General features: G+C 42.5%; 1 protein-coding gene across 1 annotated transcript in view; it reads left to right on the top strand.

Annotated features, from left to right (window-relative positions):
• The window catches only part of LOC145412139 (protein unc-13 homolog 4B-like), a 789,854-nt gene that overhangs the window by 621,369 nt on the left and 146,532 nt on the right, over nucleotides 1-21,953 (top strand). The window contains exons 16-18 of the mRNA XM_080282072.1: nucleotides 1,652-1,822; nucleotides 4,228-4,425; nucleotides 18,837-18,948. Coding sequence (XP_080138198.1) covers nucleotides 1,652-1,822; nucleotides 4,228-4,425; nucleotides 18,837-18,948 — 481 coding nt within the window. The remainder of the gene's footprint in view (nucleotides 1-1,651; nucleotides 1,823-4,227; nucleotides 4,426-18,836; nucleotides 18,949-21,953) is intronic.

A 21,953-nucleotide genomic window follows, 5' to 3' on the forward strand; every position in this document is an offset into this window, starting at 1 on the left:
TCTGAATTCTAATTTCTGTGCTCAACACTATAACTTCCCATGTCGTGTAGTGGGGAGGTATGGCAGTTTATTCACTGTTTATTCACAAAAACAAGCATGTGCAGCATCCATTGCGATAAGCATGTACTCGTGATAGCAGTTAGGTGGTAACTGGTGGTGAGGGGGAAGCAGGGTTGCCAGATCAGAACTCAGCCACATTACCAGACTCCTCAATTTTCAATACCAAATTTAACATTTCATTACCAGATTCGTAAAGCAAGCATTTATTCTTCACTAATTATATATACAAGTGGAATATTAATCACTCTCCTTATCATTAACAGCATGTTGATTATTAATCAGAGAGAGCAGACAATCCACCATCCCCATCCAGTGTATCCTCATACATGTGAAAAATCCGTTTGGTAATGTATTATTCGGATTCATTACCGAACGAATTTTTCATTACCAAATTGGCCCACATTTGGTAGTGAAAAATACCAAATGGCAACCCTGGGGGGGAGGAAGGAAGGGGTGAAGGGGCCATGTGTGAACACAGCTGGCCTGTTTGGTGCTGCGCGACAATTTCAAATTACGGGTGGGAAAAAATTTGGACTTTTGAGGGATTTTTTTCTTTTTTTGGCCATTTTTGGGTTCAGAAGGTCTAGGCCCACAATGTCCAGTAGGTGGGGAGTCTGGATAGTGGGCATCTGGACAGTATAGGGATTTCTGTATATGGATGGGGGTTATAAAAGAGATACAAAGTAGAGCAGTGGATGTTGGAGTGGCCCTAATGAGAGAGAGCAGTATTTGGAAACTTCCTGTGCTGTTGTTGCAGATGATACTGTATTGTTAAGTGAAGATGAAGGGGAACTGGAAGCCTTGGGGAATGAGTTTGGGAGAATGAGTAAGAAACAGAATCTAAAGGTGAATGTAGGGAAGAGTAAAGCTATGGTCTCCAAGGGAAATGAAGTCACTGAATGCAGTGAAGTTGGATGATGAGGAAATTGAAAATGTGAATGCATTTAAGTACTTGGGTAGTGTGATGAGTAAGGATGGAAGTTTGGAGGATGAAGTGCTTGAAAAGGTACAACAAGGAAGAAAGGTTGCTGGTTCTTTGATGGCAGTGATAAGAAATTGGGAAGTGAGCATGGAAGTAAAAAAGTCTCTGCAGGATAGTATTGCGATTCTAACTCTGACGTATGGAAATGAAGCTTGGACCTTGTTGGAAGGACACAAGTCAAGAGTGAGAGCAGTTGAAATGAGTTATTTGTGAGGAGCATGTGGAGTTACATGGGGAGACAGACTGACAAATGAGGAAGTGAAGATGCGTTGTGGTGTGGATGTGGGTGTGATAGAAAGCGTCAGGAGAAATACATTGAGGTGGTTTGGCCATGTGGAGAGGATGGAGAGCAAGAGACTAACATGGAGAATGTATGTGAGTGAGATGGAAGGGAGGGAGAGAAGGGGAGGCCAAGAATGAGATGGAGGGATGGATTGGAGAGGTATATGAGAGAGGGGGGTGTGAGCTGAGGGTAGGGCAGTGAAATGGAAGAGAACAGGGCGACATGAAGGTAATTTGTTTGTGGCCACCCTTTACGGGATTAAGGCATCTGGCAGTAGATGGATAGATAGGTAGATTTCAGATATTAACCTACATTTTATTTTTTAGAGTTGCACAGGATTGAACAACATTGAGTTCGTTCGGCATGAAGTGGGGAAGCTGCCAAAGTTGTGTGGCCTCGCCGATGAATATGATGATGACCAGTTTTCTGTCCCAGCTAAAGCACTTTCAAAAATGGAGGGCTCTATCATGTGCTTTTTAGATAGTGCCATTAGAAAAGTAAGTAGCCCTGATTATTGGTCTTAACCCCTCTGTGGCCGCCGGCGTCGAATGACTTGTAGCCGATAAATGGCCTCAAGCGTCTTTTTAACGTGGCCTGTAAAAAACTGCAAAAATTTTGGAGAAGTGAATGAACGTTCTGAGTGTCTTCAGACTGACCCACACTACACTCCCATACACCCCATCAAGCAGTTCAGAGCCTGCTGCTGGGTAGATTTTTAATTTTTTTGCTCCTGGCCATTCCTAACATTCCTAAACAAGCACAAGTATACCTGTTATCTCAACTCAGGCAGAGAATATCATCTTTGTCCTCTCGCAGAGAATATCATCTTTGTCCTCTCTTGCAAAACACAACTCCACCCTCTCATATATCATCTGTCTTTCACCACCTGCTGCCGTGATGAGTGGATGTACGATTTTTTCGATCGTGGCCAGGGCTAAAAACACATAGTTACACCCATTATCTCGACCCAGACAGAAAATATAATCTTTTTCCTCCCTTACAAAGCACACACAACCACCCTGTGTATGAGACAGCAACATATATTGTTAAAATAACAGGGTAAAATGACAGAGGAAAGTGAACGTGTTGTTATGGAAAAAATATGTGTTCCCCCGTCTGTAAATGTATTTATTTCTGCATTGTCTCTGCATTTGTAATAATTAGACTTATTTGTAGCTTTGAAAATGCATTACAATTATATTTTTAGCCATGCACGTGTTGTGGGGGCTGGAAGTTGCGACTCAATTTCTGTATTGCTAATCGGATCCGACCCTCCACTTTCATCTCCCGTGGGAGAGCCTAGCGTCAGAGGACAGGCAAGTTTCTCATTTAGGACTGAAAATTTAACCATTTCACTCCCTTTTCCAAGCGTGGGCACAACGATAACTTAAAAAATAACTTGAAACTACCATAAACATATTTTATACCAACTTAAAAAAATATCTCGAAACTACCATAAACATAATTTATATCAAAAAGGTGAAAAATTATTCATAATAATTTTTTTTTATAGCCATTTCTGACATATTATGTACTGAAATCATTCGATATCATCATATATATGCGCAACATTTCAGTACCATTCGCATTGTTTTGGGAGTAAAAAAAAAAAATAACAACACCAGTGAAGTTGCACTGCGGCAGCACCTCTGGGCGGCAGATCGGTTGCCGATATTTCTGCAACTTTTCTGCTTCATTCCAAGCAACAGAATGGGTCTAGGAAGCTGGGATTTGCACTGTTAGGTGCGTCTGAACTTTCTCTTCAATATGGCAAGAGAAAAAAATCAGTTTTCGAAACTTCAGAAAATGGCCCCCACGTCGGCCTGGGGTGCACGTAAAATTCCTGACCCACGGCCATGGAGGGGTTAATAAAGTTATTGTTCATGTATTGTAGACTTTTTTTTTTTTACGCTGTTGGTAGGTGGTAGAGACCATCATCCACTCACTTGATGTAGTGCTGCCTATTTCTTTGTTCACCTTTTTCATTCCTAGTCTGGGTCTGAATCCTCTCATCTTATTTCCTCCATCCTTCCTGTCACTTTTTATTAATCTTCTTTCCACGTTCAGGTGATTCTGCAGTGAGTGACAAACTTCATGGTTTCCCGTGACCCAGGAAACCATTTACAATGCTGGATGGTAACCATATAATGGGGTGATGTGGAGCTTACTGTGGTGCCCATGTCAACTTGGTGGAGAGACCCAAATTTGGGGGCCATCCAGGAACAAATCCGCCACATTTACCTGCACATCACTGTGGCAAGGTGTTGTCTGCTACAAAGGAATGTTGGTTCACTGCGCGAGGCAAGGGTGGTTGCTTGCCTGCAGTTAATGGAGTTTGCTTGGCCAGACTGACCAGGGTTACTCAACAGTAACAACAACAGAAAAAACTTACACTCATAATTTTGCCACATTGTGATAATGCCTAGCAACTCTTTTAAATATTTTTAGATGCTGGAGTGTCTCCAGGAGTGGCTCATTCATGTATATCTCGCAAACAATTTCTGGATGTGAAGTGATTCACTGCTTTAGATTTCATCAAAGCCACACTACACCACACATCATTACCACCCTCCCACACCACACTACACAAACTCACTTTATCACACCTTACCACACCAAGGATATTAACATAAAGAACCTGAAGTCATGCTTCTATTACTTTAGTACAGTACTTGATGTGTAGCTATAGCATTTATCTTGACCAGAAATTTGTATTGATTGGGTTCAACAAGAACACTTTCTGCTACCAGTTCTGGCACATGTTTCATAGGGCTATGTGGAGAATTACATAAATTATGAATAAAATATTTTCTGGTTATTGTAGACTCAGATTCACTATTCCTGAATTTTACTGTTTTGTATTTATGAACTACAATTCATTAAATTACTCTTGCATTTCTAGATGATGCCATCACTACTCTCAGCAGTGGAACGGTCTTGCGAAACTGGCAATGAAGCCCCCTTGCTTCAGGATGCCCTTGATCAAGGCCTTTGTGTTCTAAGAGACAGCCTGAATGAAAACACCTTTCAGCATTTCCTCCTCAAGATTTGGAATACCATTATTACCATCTTTGGCAGTATTGTGGAGAGAAGTTCAACTGTAAGTATTGTCATTATTTCTGATGTACAACTAGCTATACTTATTATCTGATTCATCTGTAGTACCATGAAGTTAAATATCTATCTGTCGCCAGATACCTTAATCCTGTGAGGGATGGCCACAAACAAATTGCCTCCATGTTAACCTGTACCTTGCCATTTCACTACGTTGCTCCAAGCTCACAATCCCCCTCTCTCATATACCTCTCCACTCCATCCCATTGTATCATCCTTGTCCTTCCCCTACCCCCCCCCCTCCACTCTCATCAGTCTCTCGCACTCCTTCCTTTCCACATGGCCAAACCACCTCAGTGTGTTTCTCCAAACGCTTCCTGTCACATCCACCACATCACAACACTCCTTCTCTGACTCATTTGTCAGTCTGTCTCTCCATGTGACTCCACATTCTCCTCTCAGATAACTCATTTCCACTGCTCTCACTTTGGACTTCTCTCCCTCCAGCAAGGTCCAGGCTTCACTTCCATACATTAGAGTTGGTATTGTATCACAATACAGTCATGCAGTAACTTTCTCAATTCCATGCTCACTTCCCTGTTTCTTATCACTGCTTTCAAAGAACCAGCAACCTTTCTTCCTTGTTGTACCTTTTCAAGCACTTCACTCTCTAAACTTCCATCCATACCCATCACATTACCCAAGTACTTATATGCACTCACATTTACCATTTCCTCCTCATCCAACCTCACTATACATTCATTGGCTTCATTTCTCCCGAAGAGCATAACTTTACTCTTCCCTACATTCACCTTTAGATTCCGTTTCTTACACACACTCTCAAACTCATTCATCAAGCCTTGCAGCTCCCCTTCATCTTCACTTAACAACACAGTATCATTTTGCAAACAACAGTATAGGGAGTTTCCACACACTGCCCTTTCTCATTAGAGCCGCTTCAACATCTACTGCCCTACTTTGTATCTCATTTATTACCCCATCTATATATAGATTGAACAACCATGGAGACATGACACATCCCTGTGTCAGTCATACCTTCAGATAGAAGAATTCACTCAGTTAACTGTCCACACACACTGCAGCCCTAGAACCCTCAAGCATATTCCTCATGGCATTCAGCAACTTCCCATTTACTCCATATATTCATAATACAGTACTTTCCACAATCACCCTGTCATATGCTTTCTCCAGATCTGTGAAGGCTGCATAAACCTTCTTTCCCTTCTTTAGAAACTTTTCCACTAAAGACCTAAGAATGCATATCTGATCTACACAACCTCTCCCCTTCCTAAAGCCTCCCTGTTCTTCTCCAACTAATTCCTCTGTTCTTTCTCTAACTCTGTTAATAAGTATCCTACCATACACTTTTCCTATTATACTAAGAAGACAAATGCCCCTATGATTACCACACACTTCTTTTTCCCCTTTCCCTTTGTACAAGGGAATAACTATACCTGACTTCCAATCCTCCGGGACTCTACATTCCTCCCAGGTCAATCTGCACATCTTCCACATCCATTCTACTGCTAGCTCTCCCCCATGCTTCAGCATTTCATGGCACACTCCAACAATTCCTGGAGCTTTCCCCATTTTGACTTTCTTCATTGCTTCCACAACTTCCATCCTACTGATTTCTTCCTGTCTTCTCACATCCCTCCTTCTCCCAGCCATTCCCCAGCCACTTATATGTGCATTACGTTCATTCTCAATGTTCAACAATTCCTTAAAGTGTTCTCTCTATCTGCTCACTTTTTCTTCCTTCTCCACTTGTAATCACCATTTTTGCCTTTCACTCCCTGACTAGCTTCTTTCAACACCCTTTCTAACTCTCTTTACCTGTTTCCAGAACATTTTCTTACATTCCCTCCACTTTACACTCAAATTCCTTCCAAATTCCTCATCCACTCTCGTTTTACTGTAACTAATCTTTTCACCTCCCTCTTCTTGACTACATATAATTCTCTCTTCTATCCCTAAACTTCTTCCACACCTCTGTTTCTCATCCACTCACTATATACTTTCTTCTTTTGTGCCACAGCCTGTTTCATCTCTTTATTCCACCATGCTGTTCCCTACACCCCCTTTTGTCTTCTCTTCACCCCACACACCACCTCACATGCTGCACATTTTTCTTCTGTGAACATCTTGCACACACCTTGCACGTTCCCCATCTGCTCCAAATCATGTTTACCTAATCGCTTCCCCAGTTCTCTATTATATTCTGCCTTTGTGCTGTCCTCTTGTAACCTTTCCACCCTCCTTGTAAGAACTGCTTCCTCCTGTCCATTCCTTCTTTTATTCCTCCACTTCATTTCAACCTTGACTGTCACCACCATCAAGTGGTGGTCAGAAAGTCCACTCCTCCAACCTCTATATGCTCTTGCTTCCATTACACAGCTTCTCGTTCTGTCATCCACGCACACATAATCAGTCATTGTCTTCCGTTCATTCGGTTACCACCCTTCTCATCACTCGCTAGTATACTTGTGGATCATTTTATGTGTGAAGGGGGTATCGACTATCACCAACTCCCTCCCGGCACAAATGTCCACTAGCGCATTGCCATTTTCATCAGTTTCATCAGATACACTCCACTCACCCACTGCTCCATCCACCTTCACATTCCCTACATTTCCATTCGTATCTCCAGTCAAAAACACCCTCTCATTCCTTTCAAACTTTTCCATGCATGCTTCCACATTTGTCCAGAACTCTTCTTTCATTCTGCTTGCTTGAACTTACATTGGCACATACACATACACAATTGCCCACATTTGTAGTCCAACTTTTTATCTTACCCACACAATTCTTGAGGCAACTGACCCATACTCTCTTATATTCTCCTTTCATCTCTTGCACACAACAATACACACTCCTTCTTTTGCCCTCTCATTCTCATCCACTCCCACTTATGTACCCCATCCATACTCCCATTCTCTCACACTCTCACCTCTCCATTTAGTTTCAGTTAGTCCCCATATATGTGGTTTTGAACCTGGACAGTCTCTCTCTCTTTCATCTCATCATTTGCATAAATTTGTTAAATGTCATAGGCAGTACTGGAGTCAAGAAAAATTAGTTCCTTTTCATGAGTAAAGTTACAATCAGCGGTAAGTGTGGCACTGTGAAATTTAAGCTTCAAGACATAAGTGGTATTTCAGATTTTATATTTCATTACTCTTCATTAACAGTTGCCAGTCAGTACTCTTCATTTACAGTTGCCAGAAAAGCACAACCTTTTATGGTTGTTAAGTTCAGAAATATACTAAGTTGTCATTGGTTGGCAACACACCCTTGATTAAAGTTACTGAATGAATGGGGTACTGAGGTATGACTCTTCTTGTCGCATATGAGTCTGTATGACTGATCATAAGCTGCTTTGAATAACGGCAAGTGATATATCAAGGATAAATTTGCTTTAAGCACACTGTCATACTACAAGTGGACCTAGTACTGAACTTCTGCAGTTGAGTGTGTTTCTAGGCAGCAGTGACCTAGATGTTATGCATTCCACCAATCAATGTACCCAACCTTTACCCACCTGAAAGTGGTTACATTTACACTTTACATTTTACAATAGTTACAGTTTATATGTACTTAGTTTGTAAACTGTATCATTAGGATTTTCCACCCTTCCCGTGGTGTGCAGGATATATCAATTTCAAACTTTTATTCAAAACAAGGAGAGTGTATGTAAGTGAAATGGAGGGCGGTAGAGGGAGAGGGAGGCCGAGGTTGAGACGGAGGGATGGAGTGGAGAGGTATATGAGAGTGGGGGATATGAGCTGGAGGGAAGGGTAAGGAAATGGCAGAGGACGGGGTGACATGGAGTTGATTTGTTTGTGGCCACCCCTTGTGGGATTGAGGTGTCTGGCAATAGATAGATATATTCAGAAGTTTTTCTCTCGTGATATACTCATAATAAAGAATATGTTAAAAGATGGTTATATTTTATATAAAGTCAGTATCTGTCATAGTTTAATCATTATGCAGTTAAGTCCAATTAATTTTTTTTCCTCCAGTGTAAGAAAAAATATATACACGTGTGTGTATTTACGTAGTTGTATTGACCTAGTTATGATATACAGGAAATGATCCACGCTTGTGGGGTCCCGTCTCTGTGTCTCAACATGTCAAACTTAGCTTTAAATATGTTTAAGTTTTTGGACTGGAAAGATGTTAATTGAGATGGATGCAATAAGGAAGAGATGTGTGGAGTATTGTGAAAGATTGTTAAATGTTGAGGAGGAAAGGGAGGTTGAGATTGTGGCAAATGGAAGGGTACAAGGAATAAGTGTGTTGGGAGAGTTGAATGATTCTTTGATCATTTTGGAGGAAGTGCAGGAGGCAGTGAAGGAAATGAAAACAGGGAAAGCTGCAGGTATGGAAGGGTGTGCTGTGGAATGTCTTAAAGATGGTGGAGCGACTATTGTTGACTTTTAGTAAGATTGTAGAATGTGTGCTTTGTTAAAGGTATAGTGCCAGTTGACTGGGCAGGTGCTTGTGTGGTTCCATTGTGTAAAGGTAAAGGTGATAAGTATGAATGTACAAGCTTTAAGGGGTATTAAGTCTGTTGAGTGTTGTACGTAAGGTGTATGGTAGAGTGTTAATTAAGAGAGTTAGAGAGGGTACAGAGGGAGTGATTGGTGATGAGTAATGTGGCTTTAGGAGAGGGAGGGGATGCATGAATCAGGTGTTTGTTGTGAGACAGGTGTGTGAAAAGTATTTAGCGAAAGGTAAGGATGTGTTTTGGTCGTTCATGGATTTAGAGAAAGCATATGATAAAACTGATAGGGAGGCTTTGTGGACTGTTTTAAGATTGTATGGACTTGATGGTAGGTTGCTAAAAAGAGTGAAAAGTTTTTATGTAAATAGTAGAGCGTGTTTAAGAGCAGAAAATACTGTGAGTGATTGGTTTCCCGTGAGAGTGGGGCTGCAGCAGGGGTGTGTGATGTCACCTTAGTTGTTTAATATTTATATGGATGGTGTTGTAATGGAGGCGAATGCAAGAGTGTTAGGTGGAGGTCTGAGTCTGGTGAAAGTTGATGGTAGAGAGTGGAATCTGAACCAGCTGCTGTTTGCGGATGATACTGCATTGGTGGCTGATTCAGAGGAGGAGATTGAGACAGTTGGTAGAGGAGTTTGGCAAGGGTGTGTGAAAGGAGGAAATTGAGAGTAAATGAGAATGAGAGTAAAGTGATGAAGTGTGTGAGGTTGGTAGATGACAGGAGGATGAATTTAGTTTTGAATGGTGAGTTGCTTGAGGAGGTAGAGTGTTTAAGTATTTAGGGCCACATGTAGCAGTGGATGAAAGAATAGATGCAGAAGTGAAGTTTAGAATGAATGAAGTAGAAAATGTGCTGAGAGGAATGAATGAAGTGTTTAGATGTCGTTCGCTTAGAATGGATGTAAAGAGAAGGCTGTATGAGGGTGTTGTGGTACTGACTGCATTATATGGGGCTGAAACAGGGAATGTGGGTGTAGCAGAGAGGAAATGTTTGAATGTAATGGAGATGAGGTGTCTGAGGAGTATGTGTGGAGTGACACGTATGGATCGAGTGAGGAATGATGAAGTGCGAAGGAAAACTGCAGTTGTGCGGGAGATGGCTGATCGAGTTGAGCAGAGGGTGTTGCGATGGTTTGGGCATATGGAGAGAATGGATAATGAGCGATTGGTGAAAAAGATAACTAGATCTGATGTGAGAGGTGTAAGGCTGAGAGGAAGACCACGAATAGGATGGATGGACAATGTGAAGAGAGCGTTGGATGTGAGAGGGATGTCTGTTGAGCAAGGAAGAGTGGCTGTGTGTGATAGAAATGACTGGAGAGAAACTGTGAATAAATAAATGGTGATGCAGCCCTGAAGGGATATTCTCCCACATTTGGTCTGATCAGCTGATCAGGTCAGGTGTGGGTAAGGCGATGGGTCTATTATGATGTCGCAAGGGTAAACCAGCTCTGTTGTCGGGCACTGCTGTGGATGTCACTGATTGCACTGCGCAGTTGAGCCTCGTGCGGTGTGGTGCAGTGAGGCTCTGTCCCTTCTCCCTTTGTGGCTAAGATGCGAATGAATGTGTTGGAGTGGATGAGTAAATTGGGAGTGTTGTCCTGTCTTGGCTACCTCCCTTTCCATGGGACGATCTCTTTGTCCAGGCTATTCTACAGGTCATTGCATCTATACAGAAAACTGTATTTTTTGACATCCTTCAAGTAACTTGTCTTTTTCAGTTTCTTACCATACCCTCTGGTTACTCCCCTACCCCATACAAACAAGTCTCTGTCAATTTTGTCTACTCCCAACATAGCCATGAACACTGCAATCACGTCACTCCTCTCTCTTCTTTCTTCTAAGGAAGGCAGACCCAGCTTTTCCAGTCTTGTATGATAGATATGTCAGGCTAGGGACCATTTTGGTTGCAGCTCTTTATATCCTCTCGACCTTGTTCATGTCTTTTTTCTTATTTGGGGACCTCACCCCTGCTACATATTCCAGCCAGAGGCAGATCATAGCCACTGTCAATTTTTTCATCATCTCTTCATCCATGTAATGAAATGCCACTCTTATGTTTGTCAAAAGCTTATGTGAGGCACTTAGTCAAATAACAACAAACTTACCAAATCTATATTTTGAGGTAAACGTGTTAAAAATTTGCTTCATTGTAACTCATTAACCAGTAGCATGATTTCAGTAAACAATGTCTCAAAAAATTAGAGCTGGTAAAATACTTTAAGACATGTAAGAATAAAATACAAGCAATCCCTTTAACATCCGGACGCCCAATATCCAGACTCCCCAATGTCCAGACATTTTGGGCCTGGCCCTTCGGAACCCCAAAATGGCCAAAAAACATAAAAAGGAAAAAAAAATCCAACATTTTTTTCAACCGGACTTTGAACTTAGCGCACGGCACCGAACATCTGTGTTTACGTGCAGCCCCTTGCTTCCTCCCCTCCCTTGTTACCACCTAACTACCATCCTGACTAGACACTCATCGCAATGGATGCTGCACATGCTCGTTTTTGTGAATAAACTGCAATACCTCCCCAGTAGACCACATGGGAATGTACAGTGTTGTGCAGTGTTAAGAAATTAGAATTCAGAGTGCAAAGGATTAAATGCAGAGTGCAAACTGGTGGTTGCAACTGGCGTGGCCCAAGTAAGAACAAAACGTTCAGTGTTAAACAGTTATAGTTCACAGTACAAAGGATTAAGTGCAGCTCAACACTGAATTACTGTATGTGCTTCAAGAGCATTTTCACCACTGCCAGAGCCTTAGAGGAGGTGGGTTAATCTTCATAACGGCCATGGACATGTTGTAAGTACCCTGTGCACTGCAAAATATTTTCCATACTCACATCTAATTCCTCATTCTCTGGTCCTTTTCATTTATTTCATGCTTTGTGTCTGATATATGTGTGAATAGGGTCTTAAATAGGTGCTATGGATGTCCGGTAGGGAGTTATGTAGATGGTTTTCTGAGTTAGGCTGTGTTAGGGTCCATAAGTACCTGTCCAGGAGGCATTTTCCCAGTATCCGAACAGACCCACTTTCCGGACATGAGCTTGGCTTTATTACATCAGATATTGGAGGGATTACTTTATACTGTATATCAGTTTATAATGCTGTCCAGTTATTAACCCCATACCATAGTATCTCAAGAAAAAAAAAAAATGTAATATGAAAATAACCACAAAAATGGAAAGAAGTCACCAACCGATGGACAGTAGTGCTGCATGTATTTAATTCCTGTGGTGGGTGTGAGGATTAACAGTAGTCCATTATACTGTCAGTCTAGTGCCTTCTGTTCATCACTAACTTGTTTCAGATTAGGACCAGTGCCTCGCCTGTCAGCTTCCACTGATCCAGTTAGTCAGGTTGTCGAGTACAGAATGAACTCTATGCTCACCTAAACCATGAATGCTGAGGAATGATGATTGACAGACATCATAAGTCACACTAGCTTACTTAACACAATAACTAATCGTACGTGGCTTGAGTGATTTATGGCCCTTGACACAAGGCCACTTTTCACATGACCGGCAGTGTGACTGTTCTGTCTGTTATAATCACTCATTGCCCAAAAAGCTGTAAATGGATCACTAACTTTATCATTGCCCAATTTGTTGAAGCAGCCACACTTACAAGGAGGACCAATTTTCCTGGTTGGCACTTCCTTTTTTGTTCTATAACTCACGTATGCTTCCCCAGCATTTCGTTTTTGTTTGGCAACTGCATGTTTCCAAGAAGACGGATCATGTTTTCACTTCCGTGTATGCTCAGGGACCTCCTGGTTGTCATCACTGTGTAACTCACTTATGTTGCAGTGTAAATCACTGTAAATCTGAGGTGAAAATAATGAATTAGACCAAAAGCACATGTGTGTGGCTTGCAATGTAAACAGAGCTGGGAAGGGCAGGATCCAACCACACCCAATTGCCAACACAGCCGCTGATTGGCTGTGAGTAAGATATCATAATGAGACCCACCACTCGTTGGCAGCCTGGAGGAGTGCTAGCTGCCATGTTCGTCTTTCATCACTACAACTTTCCATGGGAGAGACACAGGCCACATGTACCAACCTTCAGCATGTTGGGACAAGAATCTACCTTGTTGTATAGGACTTTCGACCATGTTGTAAAGACGAATGTACCATGAAAACTTTTCCACTGGATAGAAAAATGGTGGACGAGTGTGTTGCAACCTAAATCTAAGTTTTAGATACTTGGCACGTTCATCGTTATTCAACTGAACGCCTCGTATGTCTCTCTAACAATCTTGTTAATCTGTTTTTCAAGTGACAAATTACCTTAGACCAACACTCCCAGTCCCATCTCTTCCCTTTTTTTTTGTGTGTGATTGGTTCATTACCCATCGACTAATTCGTTGATGGTCTCTTGGTACTTTTACCCATTTCCAGTATTTTACAGTACTTTTTTTTTTTTTCTTCATTGAATTCCACTTCCCATATCCAGCTCCAGTCATAAATCCTGTCCAGATCTTCCTGCAGCATTTTACAATCCTCTTCAATTTCTACTCTCCTCATAATCATTGCATCGTCTGCAAACTGACTTGCATAACTGTTCATTCCATTCACCACATCATTTACGTAAATCAGGAACATTATGGGCGCTAGCACCGAGCCCTGCGGGACTCCACTTGTTACATCCCTCCGCCCTGACATCCTGTCCTTTATTACTGTCCTCATTTGTCAGTCTCTCATGAAGTCTCTCATCCACTCTAAAAGAGATTCCCCTTCAGTCCTCTTATATTCTCCAATTTCCACATTAGTCACTTATGGGGGTGCCTTGTCAAAGGCTTTTTCAGATCTAAATACACACAATCCACCCAGCTATCTCTCTTCTGTTGCACGTCAATCACCCTTGAGTAGAAGCTCAGTAAATTAGACACACAAGATCTCCCAGTTCTGAATCCAAACTGACCTTCTGCCAAAATGTCTGTCTCCTCCAGAAATTTTATCCATCTGTCTTTTAGGATTCTCTTGCACAATATTGTGACCATGCTGGTCAGGACACTGGTCTATGATTCAGTGGTTCTTCTTTACTCCCTCCTTTAAAAATTTGTACCACCTTGGCCCTTTCCCATTCTTGAGGCACTTTCCCTGTTTCCAGAGAACGTGCAATTTAACCATGAATCTTATCCACCACTTGTTTTCTGCATTCCCTCTTCAGTATCCAATTAGACATTCCATCAGGTCCTGGGGCCTTCCTCAAATCCCGGGTTTCCAATAATTTATACACTTCTTCTATGTCTACTTTTATATCTTTTAACACTACATTCCTAGTCACTCCCTCCTCCTCCACAGAATCACTTTCTTTAGTGAAAACTGATTGGAAACATTTGTTCATTATTTCAGCTTGCATTACCGCATCTTTGTAGACCTTTCCTTCTACTCTCAGCTTTTTGATTCCTTCCTTTTGTTTTAATTTGCCACTAACAAACCTATAAAACAATTTAGGTTCTTCCATACTTTTGTCAGTTATACCTTTTTCAAAGTTTCTTTCTTCCTCTCTGTGTATTCTTGTATATTCATTTCTAGTTCTTTTATATTCTTCCTTTGATCTCTCTCTCTCTCTCTCTCTCTCTCTCTCTCTCTCTCTCTCCAGTTGTTTCATGCCACATCCCTTTTTATTTTTTTCTTTCATTTTTTTGCCATCATACACCTGTTGAACCAGTCTTTTTTCCACTTCCCTTTCCCACTTACTCATGGCACATATTTTTCCACACCCTAATTATAGAAGTCTAGAAAGATATCCCACTTCTTCTGCATCTCTCTTGTTTCTCTGAATTTTGCCCAGTCCGCTTCTTCGAAAAATCTCCTCAATCCTGAAAAATTTGCTTTCCCAAAATTGTATTTTCCATGCCTGTATAGCTCATTTCTTGGTGCCACATTCCCATCTATCATGTGAAACTCAATCACTACATGATCACTTTTTCCTGTAGGACACAGATATTTCAGAGATTCAGTTGCATCAGGTTCTTTGGTTAGAATTGAGTCTAGTCTTGCTGGTGTGTCATCACCTCTAAATCTTGTCTTTTGTTTGACCCACTAGGTCATTATATTATCTTCCAGTGTGGAGATACGTCTTCGCTCTTGCTAGCTTCAGGGACTTTTTCACCCCCATGCAAAGGGCCCTGTGACCTTTACCCCCTACTAAACCTCGTGTGGAAAGAGGTAAAGGGCTGACAATTGATAAAAGAGTGACTACGATCGTTCTATTGAGTAAAACAGTGCAAGTGGAATTGTAAATAATGTGTAAATAATGTGTAAACAGCAAGTGAAAGTAATGAATGTGAATATACGTGAACAGTGGAAAATAGTTTTATAAGTTACTTCAAGTGACAGTGCATAACACAGTGTAAATAAAATAGAAATGTAAATACATAAATGAAATAGAGAACGTAAATAGAAATGTAAATGAGTAGTATTATAAGAATACGAGTATATACCATAGGAGTAATGAAAGTGAAAGTTTCACTCTAGCATGTCTGAATACTATGAGTTATGAGAATGAAACTGAAAGTGACAGATTCACTCTCAATGCTAGTATACAGGACGAGAAAGTGAATGCTACGTATTTTACTGAAAGAAATTGAATCCCTACAGTGACAATAAACTAATACAGTAATCACTCCAATATCCGGAGTAATAGAGCCATCGGTAGGTCCGGTTATTGGTTTCGTCCGGATATTGGGCCCCAGCTTATGGACTTGTACTTATGGACCCTAACTCAGAGAAACACCTATACAACTCCCTCTGGACATGCATAGCACTTATTTAACACCCAAATCACATCAATAAGGCACATAAATGACTGAAATAAATGCAAAAGAAACATAAAATGAGGGTTTAGAAGTATGTTCATACATTAATAAACATTCTGGTACTTATGGACCCTAACCTAGCCTAACTCTGAAAAACACATTTCTACTGCACATGCATGAGGTAAGTATAGTATGGAAAAAAGTACAGTATGAAACATTCTGGTAAGTATAGTATGGAAAAAAGTACAGTATGAAACATTCTGGCTACTTACAGCAAGTCCCTGGCCACCTCGATGAATAACCGCCTCCTCTCGGACTCTGACAGTAAGAACGATTTCCTGAAGCACTTGCAGTACGCTCTTCCTGAAGTCTTGCACTGAACTTAGTCAATAACACACAGAAGTCCGTTCTCTTCACAGTGTTCACTTTAGTCCAAATATTGTTCCAGTTTAATTTTGTGTTACACATTAACTTTTCCCAATTTTTTTTAATTTTCCAAAGCCAAAACAAAGAAGTTTATTTACGTTAAATTTTGTTTCCACTGAGTCTTTTCTCTCAACTCAAAAACCTTAACACAACACACCGTTTTTTTCACTGCACAACGCTCAAAATTCCCGTGTGGTCTAGCGGAGAAGTTCTTGCTGTTTATTCACTGTCAGAGTCCGAGAGTATCACTGGCAGGCGACCAAGGGGTGCATCGCTGGGTCGTGGTGATGGCGTACCCACTGCAGAAGACTCTGAGGAAAGCCGCAAACTCACGTCGAGCGGTGACTCCACTGTGGCTGATGTGCTGGGCTGTGGCTCGGAGCATGAGGGCCTGTCTTGGGGAGGCAACGGAGTGGAGCCAGGGCTTGGCACAGCGGGGGTCACGGGCCTGAAAAAACTGTCAATCGTTGACTGACGCAAGGACCGACGATTCTGGCGATTGATGATGCGCTGCCTGAAAGCACGCACTTCCTCCACGAGTCCCAAGGGCCCCATCTCCCTTTCGCAGTCCGGGTGTTCCAGGTAGTCTAGGACGAACTCTAGATGTTCCCGGAGTGCGCTCAGCTTGGGGATGGCTGGAGTAGTGTCCTGCTGAGAGGAGTCCGCATCATCGTCGCCTTCGTCGTCGGAATCTTCAAGTTCGGGACTGACACCAGCAACCGAAGACGCGATCTCGATATCAGACAATGTCTGATACCCAGGATCGCCCTCGTCATCGTCCAGCCACTCACGAACATTGTCCACATCAACAACGTCGCCGTGCGTACGTAGCCGTGCATGGAAGTCATCCACGTCAAACCCTAGAAAATCGTACTCCACATCCGTTCCGAGAAGCAGATGAGACCAACCATTTTCCAGAGTTTTCACAGGGACTTCCTTCCATGCACTAGCTCAGTTGTACAGCGCAGACTTGATGTTGTAGCGGCGAAGGTTTTCCAAAGTCCGCTTGCCTCATGTGTCACGTCCTTCCCTGCGCTCGTCCTCGTCCTCGAGAACAACCATCACCTCGTCCAGGAACTTCCAACGGTACAGGCGCTTTGTTGCCATGATCACTCCTTGGTCCATGGGTTGAATGAGAGCAGTCGTATTAGGTTGCAGAAACATGCACCTAATACGGCCATTCTCAGCAACCAAGTCCTTGTCGCACGGGTGGGCAGGTGCATTGTCGAGCAGAAGGAGAGCCTTTACCTGGTCGCGAGGGATATATATATATATATATATATATACATGTGGTAAGGGGTTGGCAATAACCAACACCTACTTTCGGCATAAGATGATTCATAGGTATACATGGAGTGTCATGAGGAGGATGGATGGTGCACTTGTGGAACGGAAGGCAGTGATAGACTACGTGTGTGTGTGTATGAGCGAATGAGAAGACAAGTGTTGGATGCAAGAGTGTGGAGAGGGTGGGGAAATGGAATCTCAGACCAGTGATGGCCAAGGTAAGGCTGCAAGGAAAGCGGGTGAGGAGACGAAGGGGAAGACAGGAGGAACAGCTCCTGTGAGAGGAGTGGAGAAGTTGCAAGATAGTGAGAAAATGGCAGAGTATAAGGGCATAGTGGAAGAAAGATTGGGAAGGTATGAGTTAGAGCAGATGAAAGGGGTGGAAGATGTATGTAAGATATTCACGGAAGAGATAGGCGCAGCGTGTGAGATGGTTTGTGGAGTGAGGAGGAGATGCAGGGGTGTGCAAGGGACAGCATGGTGGAATGATGAGGCAAAACGAGCTGTGCAACAAAAGAAGAAGGCATATAGTGAATGGTTAGCGAGTAGAGGTAGGGGAGAAGATGAGAGAGAGAGAAGAGGGAGGTATATGTGAGCAGGAGAAGGGAGGTGAAGAGATTGGTGAAGGAGAGTAAGAAGAAGTGGATGAAGAGTTAGGGAGGAATCAGAGTGTGAAATGGAGGGAGAGTAAGAAATTGTTTTGGAAGGAGGTAAAGAAAATATGGCAGTGTGAAAGGGGAAATAGTAGAGGAGTGAAAGATAGGAATAATAAATTGTTGGTGGAGAAGAGGGAGAAATTGAGGAGATGAAAGGAGCACTTTGAGGATTTGTTGAATGTTGAGAGTGAGAGCAGTGTGAGTATAAGTGGTTGGGGAATGGCTGGAAGAAGAAGAGGTGAGAGACTGGAGGAAGAGATCAGTAGGGCGGAAGTAGTGGAAGCAATGAAGATGATCAAGATGGGAAAGGCCCTAGGAATTGATAGAGTGTGTGGTGAAATGCCCTCTTCCCTTCAGATGATTGTACATTGAGTAACAAACCAAATGGTTTCTTGTTACTAGGGAACCATTTTTTACACTGGGTGGTAACCATATAACTAGTAAATGAACGCCTTATAGTTTAGTGGATGGAGGCACTCTGGCTGGGTGTCGCCCATACAGGTTAACGTCTGAGGTATGGTTAGGGCTTATTACTTACATAATGTCACGCAAGGATGAGCAACTGGCCACTCTTGCCATAAATGTCTAGGCTGAATGGCCTAGTCTGGAACTGCTATGCACTGGATGGGGCAATGATGGATTGGATGATGAATGGATGGATATTTCAATAAACTTTATACGTACTGGAATATGAATAATGATGACTAAACCAGTTATATTTTTTAAAAATCCATGCTTAACCTAATAAATAATAATCATTCACCCATCATGGAGGAAAAATAGAAACGGAAAGCTGAGTTCTTCAAGAACGTTTATCGAGTACTGGAGCGAACCTGGTATTTCTTCACCCCGGCTGACTCCCGTGGACTTGACCCTCATCTTGCCCACACTGCAGGTAAGAATGAGAGATAGCAGTGAAAAGAGGGTAGAAGTTTGGCTAGGAAGAGGACAGATCAAATAGGATAGGATGGGGCAGGATAAATCTAAGTATGGCAGAGTGACCAGGGTTAGAACACTGTAGAGGGTTTTAATCCATGGACTGCAGCAGGGGGAGTTGCAAAACAGCCTCTGTAGTATGGCATTATTGCCAAATTTGTAACCATTGGAATATGATTTGAAATGGATCATCGTCGTGGACACAGTGTTACACATCTACCCATGAAATGTTTTTTGTTCAACTCACAATAGTAATGGAGCTGTGGTGGTCAGAAATTTCCTAGTTGGGAGGAAACTGACAACTAAATGAACAGGACTCACTTCTGTCAAAGCCCCATTTAGATGCCATTTGACCAGGTAAGCCATAATTTGAACTTGACATGCAACTTTTAATGATTTATTTCATGATTCCCTTTCTTCTCTTAGCCACTGTCAGCCTTGCATTTATCTTCAAAAACTGGTTTTATGAGACAGGTTTGAGTCTTCCTTTGGTGCTAATGCCATGGTAAATGGATCTAGAAGTGCATGAATTATGTTCACAATAGCTAGCCTACCGTACTGTTACTGTATGTTGTTTGTGATCTTAACCTAGGAGGTAGAGATCAGAGATGATAGGAAACCTAATATCCCATAAATACTGCATGATGCAGGTGGCAGGTGGTGGTGCCCATCATCCACCAAATTGATATAGTGCCACCTACTTCTTACCTCTCGTCTATGATTCTTTTTCTGTGTCTATCCTCCTCTGCTTTCAGTTTCTTCCATCCATCCTGTCACTGTTACTACTCTTTCCTCCACTTTAGATGGCTCTACACTGAATGACAAACCAAATGATTTCTTGTAACTAAAGAAACCATTTACAACACTCAGTGGTAACCATTTAGCCAAATAACAGGGTGATGTGGCACTTACTATGGTGCCCCTGTTAACTGGGTGGAGAGACAACAAATGCAGCATCCACAAAGAAACCAAATCTTCACACTTATCCTCATGCCTCACCATGGTGAGGCACCATCCGCCACACGGGAACACCAGTTTTCTGCATGAGATGGCCCTGCAAGGGTGGTTGCTTGCCAGTGGTTGATGAGCTTGCTCAGTCAGACAGACTGGGGTAGCCCAGTAACGACAATAACTGTTTGATGGTGCTCCAGTGAGAAACTTCTTGGTGCTTTGTTCAAAACCCCACTCATTTAAGGTAGGTTGCATGCCCATGGAGTTTGGGATTAGTCACACACCATGGTTTGAAGCAGGTCTTGTCATGGCTTTGACAACAAAGTGGATTTTATCATGGTCTTCTGTCTTCCTCACACTGACATGAACTCAGTGCATTATTTTCAGTTTTTCAGCTGGGCACTCCCAGAGGTCTTTGGTTTAGATCATGTTAAATGAGTGTGATCTGAGGATGTGATTCTTGAAAAGGGTAAGTGTGCTATGATATAAAGAGCAACATTAAGTAAGGGCAGATTGGATTGTTGAAAGTTATGGTGGGAGGGGCACCCACCATCCATGCACTGCCTTCAGGTTATTTACTGTAACTCAGGAAATCACTTATTACACTGGGTGGTAACCATATAACTAATCCAAGGGGTGAGAGAGGAAGAATATTGCCCCTCATATTCCCTGTGGGCCTAATAATAAAATATGAGAGGATGATTGGGATTAGCACTCCCACATCCTCTATTCTTAATCGGATTTGGGTCCTGTCCCAGGAATAAGCAAGTTTGTGTGGCCTGTTGGAATGTAAGAGCTGTGTATGATGAATGTAAGAATGGATGTAGTGAATGTATTAAAAAATGCAAAGTACATTGTGGTCAGTAATGTAGCTACTGGACAGGTGTGGTGAACATACACTCCCCCACAAATTCTTGATGCTCCCCCAGATACCACCCCCCTCCCCCCCATTAAGCCCACAGTTTAGTGATCTCAGTGTACTTTACTGGAAACTGAACAAGAGAAAATATCAACATGTTTCTTTTCCTTTTTCGTTTTTTAAAGGCTCCAACATGCTTGCATGTGTCGGCCTTGGTCACCTAATGGTGGCTCTTCACGCTGCACAATCCATTGCAGCCTCCCTGTTCAGTCCCTTAATCCTGAGGTCACTCTTAATGACCTCGTCCTCGTCTTTCTTGGTCTACCTCTCATAACCCCACCCCCAATATTAACACTTCTCACCTTCCTCACCCAATTATAATCCCCCATCCTCTTCACATGTCCAAACCATCTCAATCTACCTCTCCTCATCACAACGCCAATACACTCCAATCCCATCCTACCTCTCAACTCTTCCATCGTAAACCCAGCCCCTCAAGGCCTTGGACGCAGGGACGCACTGCACATCCACCTAATCATTGTCATTTCTGTACGTCTGAGCCAGCGAATATCTTCCTCCTTCACTGCCCAGGTCTCACTACCATACAGCATTACACTCCTAACATATGCTGCATACAAAGATCCCTTAGCACGTAGGGAGAGTCCTCTCAATGTCAGGAGAGGCGAGAGCTCCCTGAACTTCTTCCAACCACTTCTCACCCTAGCTACAGAGCTAGCTCTAGCCCCACCTCCAGCACACAACATGTCTCCCAAATAACAAAACTCTTCCACATACTCAAGAGATTCACCAGCAAGTTCAATCCTTTCACGGCTAACAATCTCCACCTGCTCACCCTGACACGCCGTACACATAAAATCAGCATTATCTTGCAGTCTACCTCTGATACCACTACATCTCTTATGCACCCATTTATCACACACACTGCACAAGATGGAATTACTTCCCACGCCCTTGTGGCAAACTGCACATGGCCACTCTCCCTCGTCTTTGACAGTACCGCCACCAACCCTAGATATCATCACTTATGTTTTATCCGGATTCACCCTTAAACCCTTGTGCCCCATACCATCTCTCCACTTCCTAAACCTTTCCTCCACCTCCCTTTCGTTCTCTGCAATCAACACCAAATCATC

Source organism: Coenobita brevimanus, chromosome 92 (genome assembly GCF_032717465.1).
Source record: "Coenobita brevimanus isolate Jiangsu-jjx chromosome 92, ASM3271746v2, whole genome shotgun sequence".
NCBI classification, from domain to species: Eukaryota; Metazoa; Arthropoda; class Malacostraca; order Decapoda; family Coenobitidae; genus Coenobita; species Coenobita brevimanus.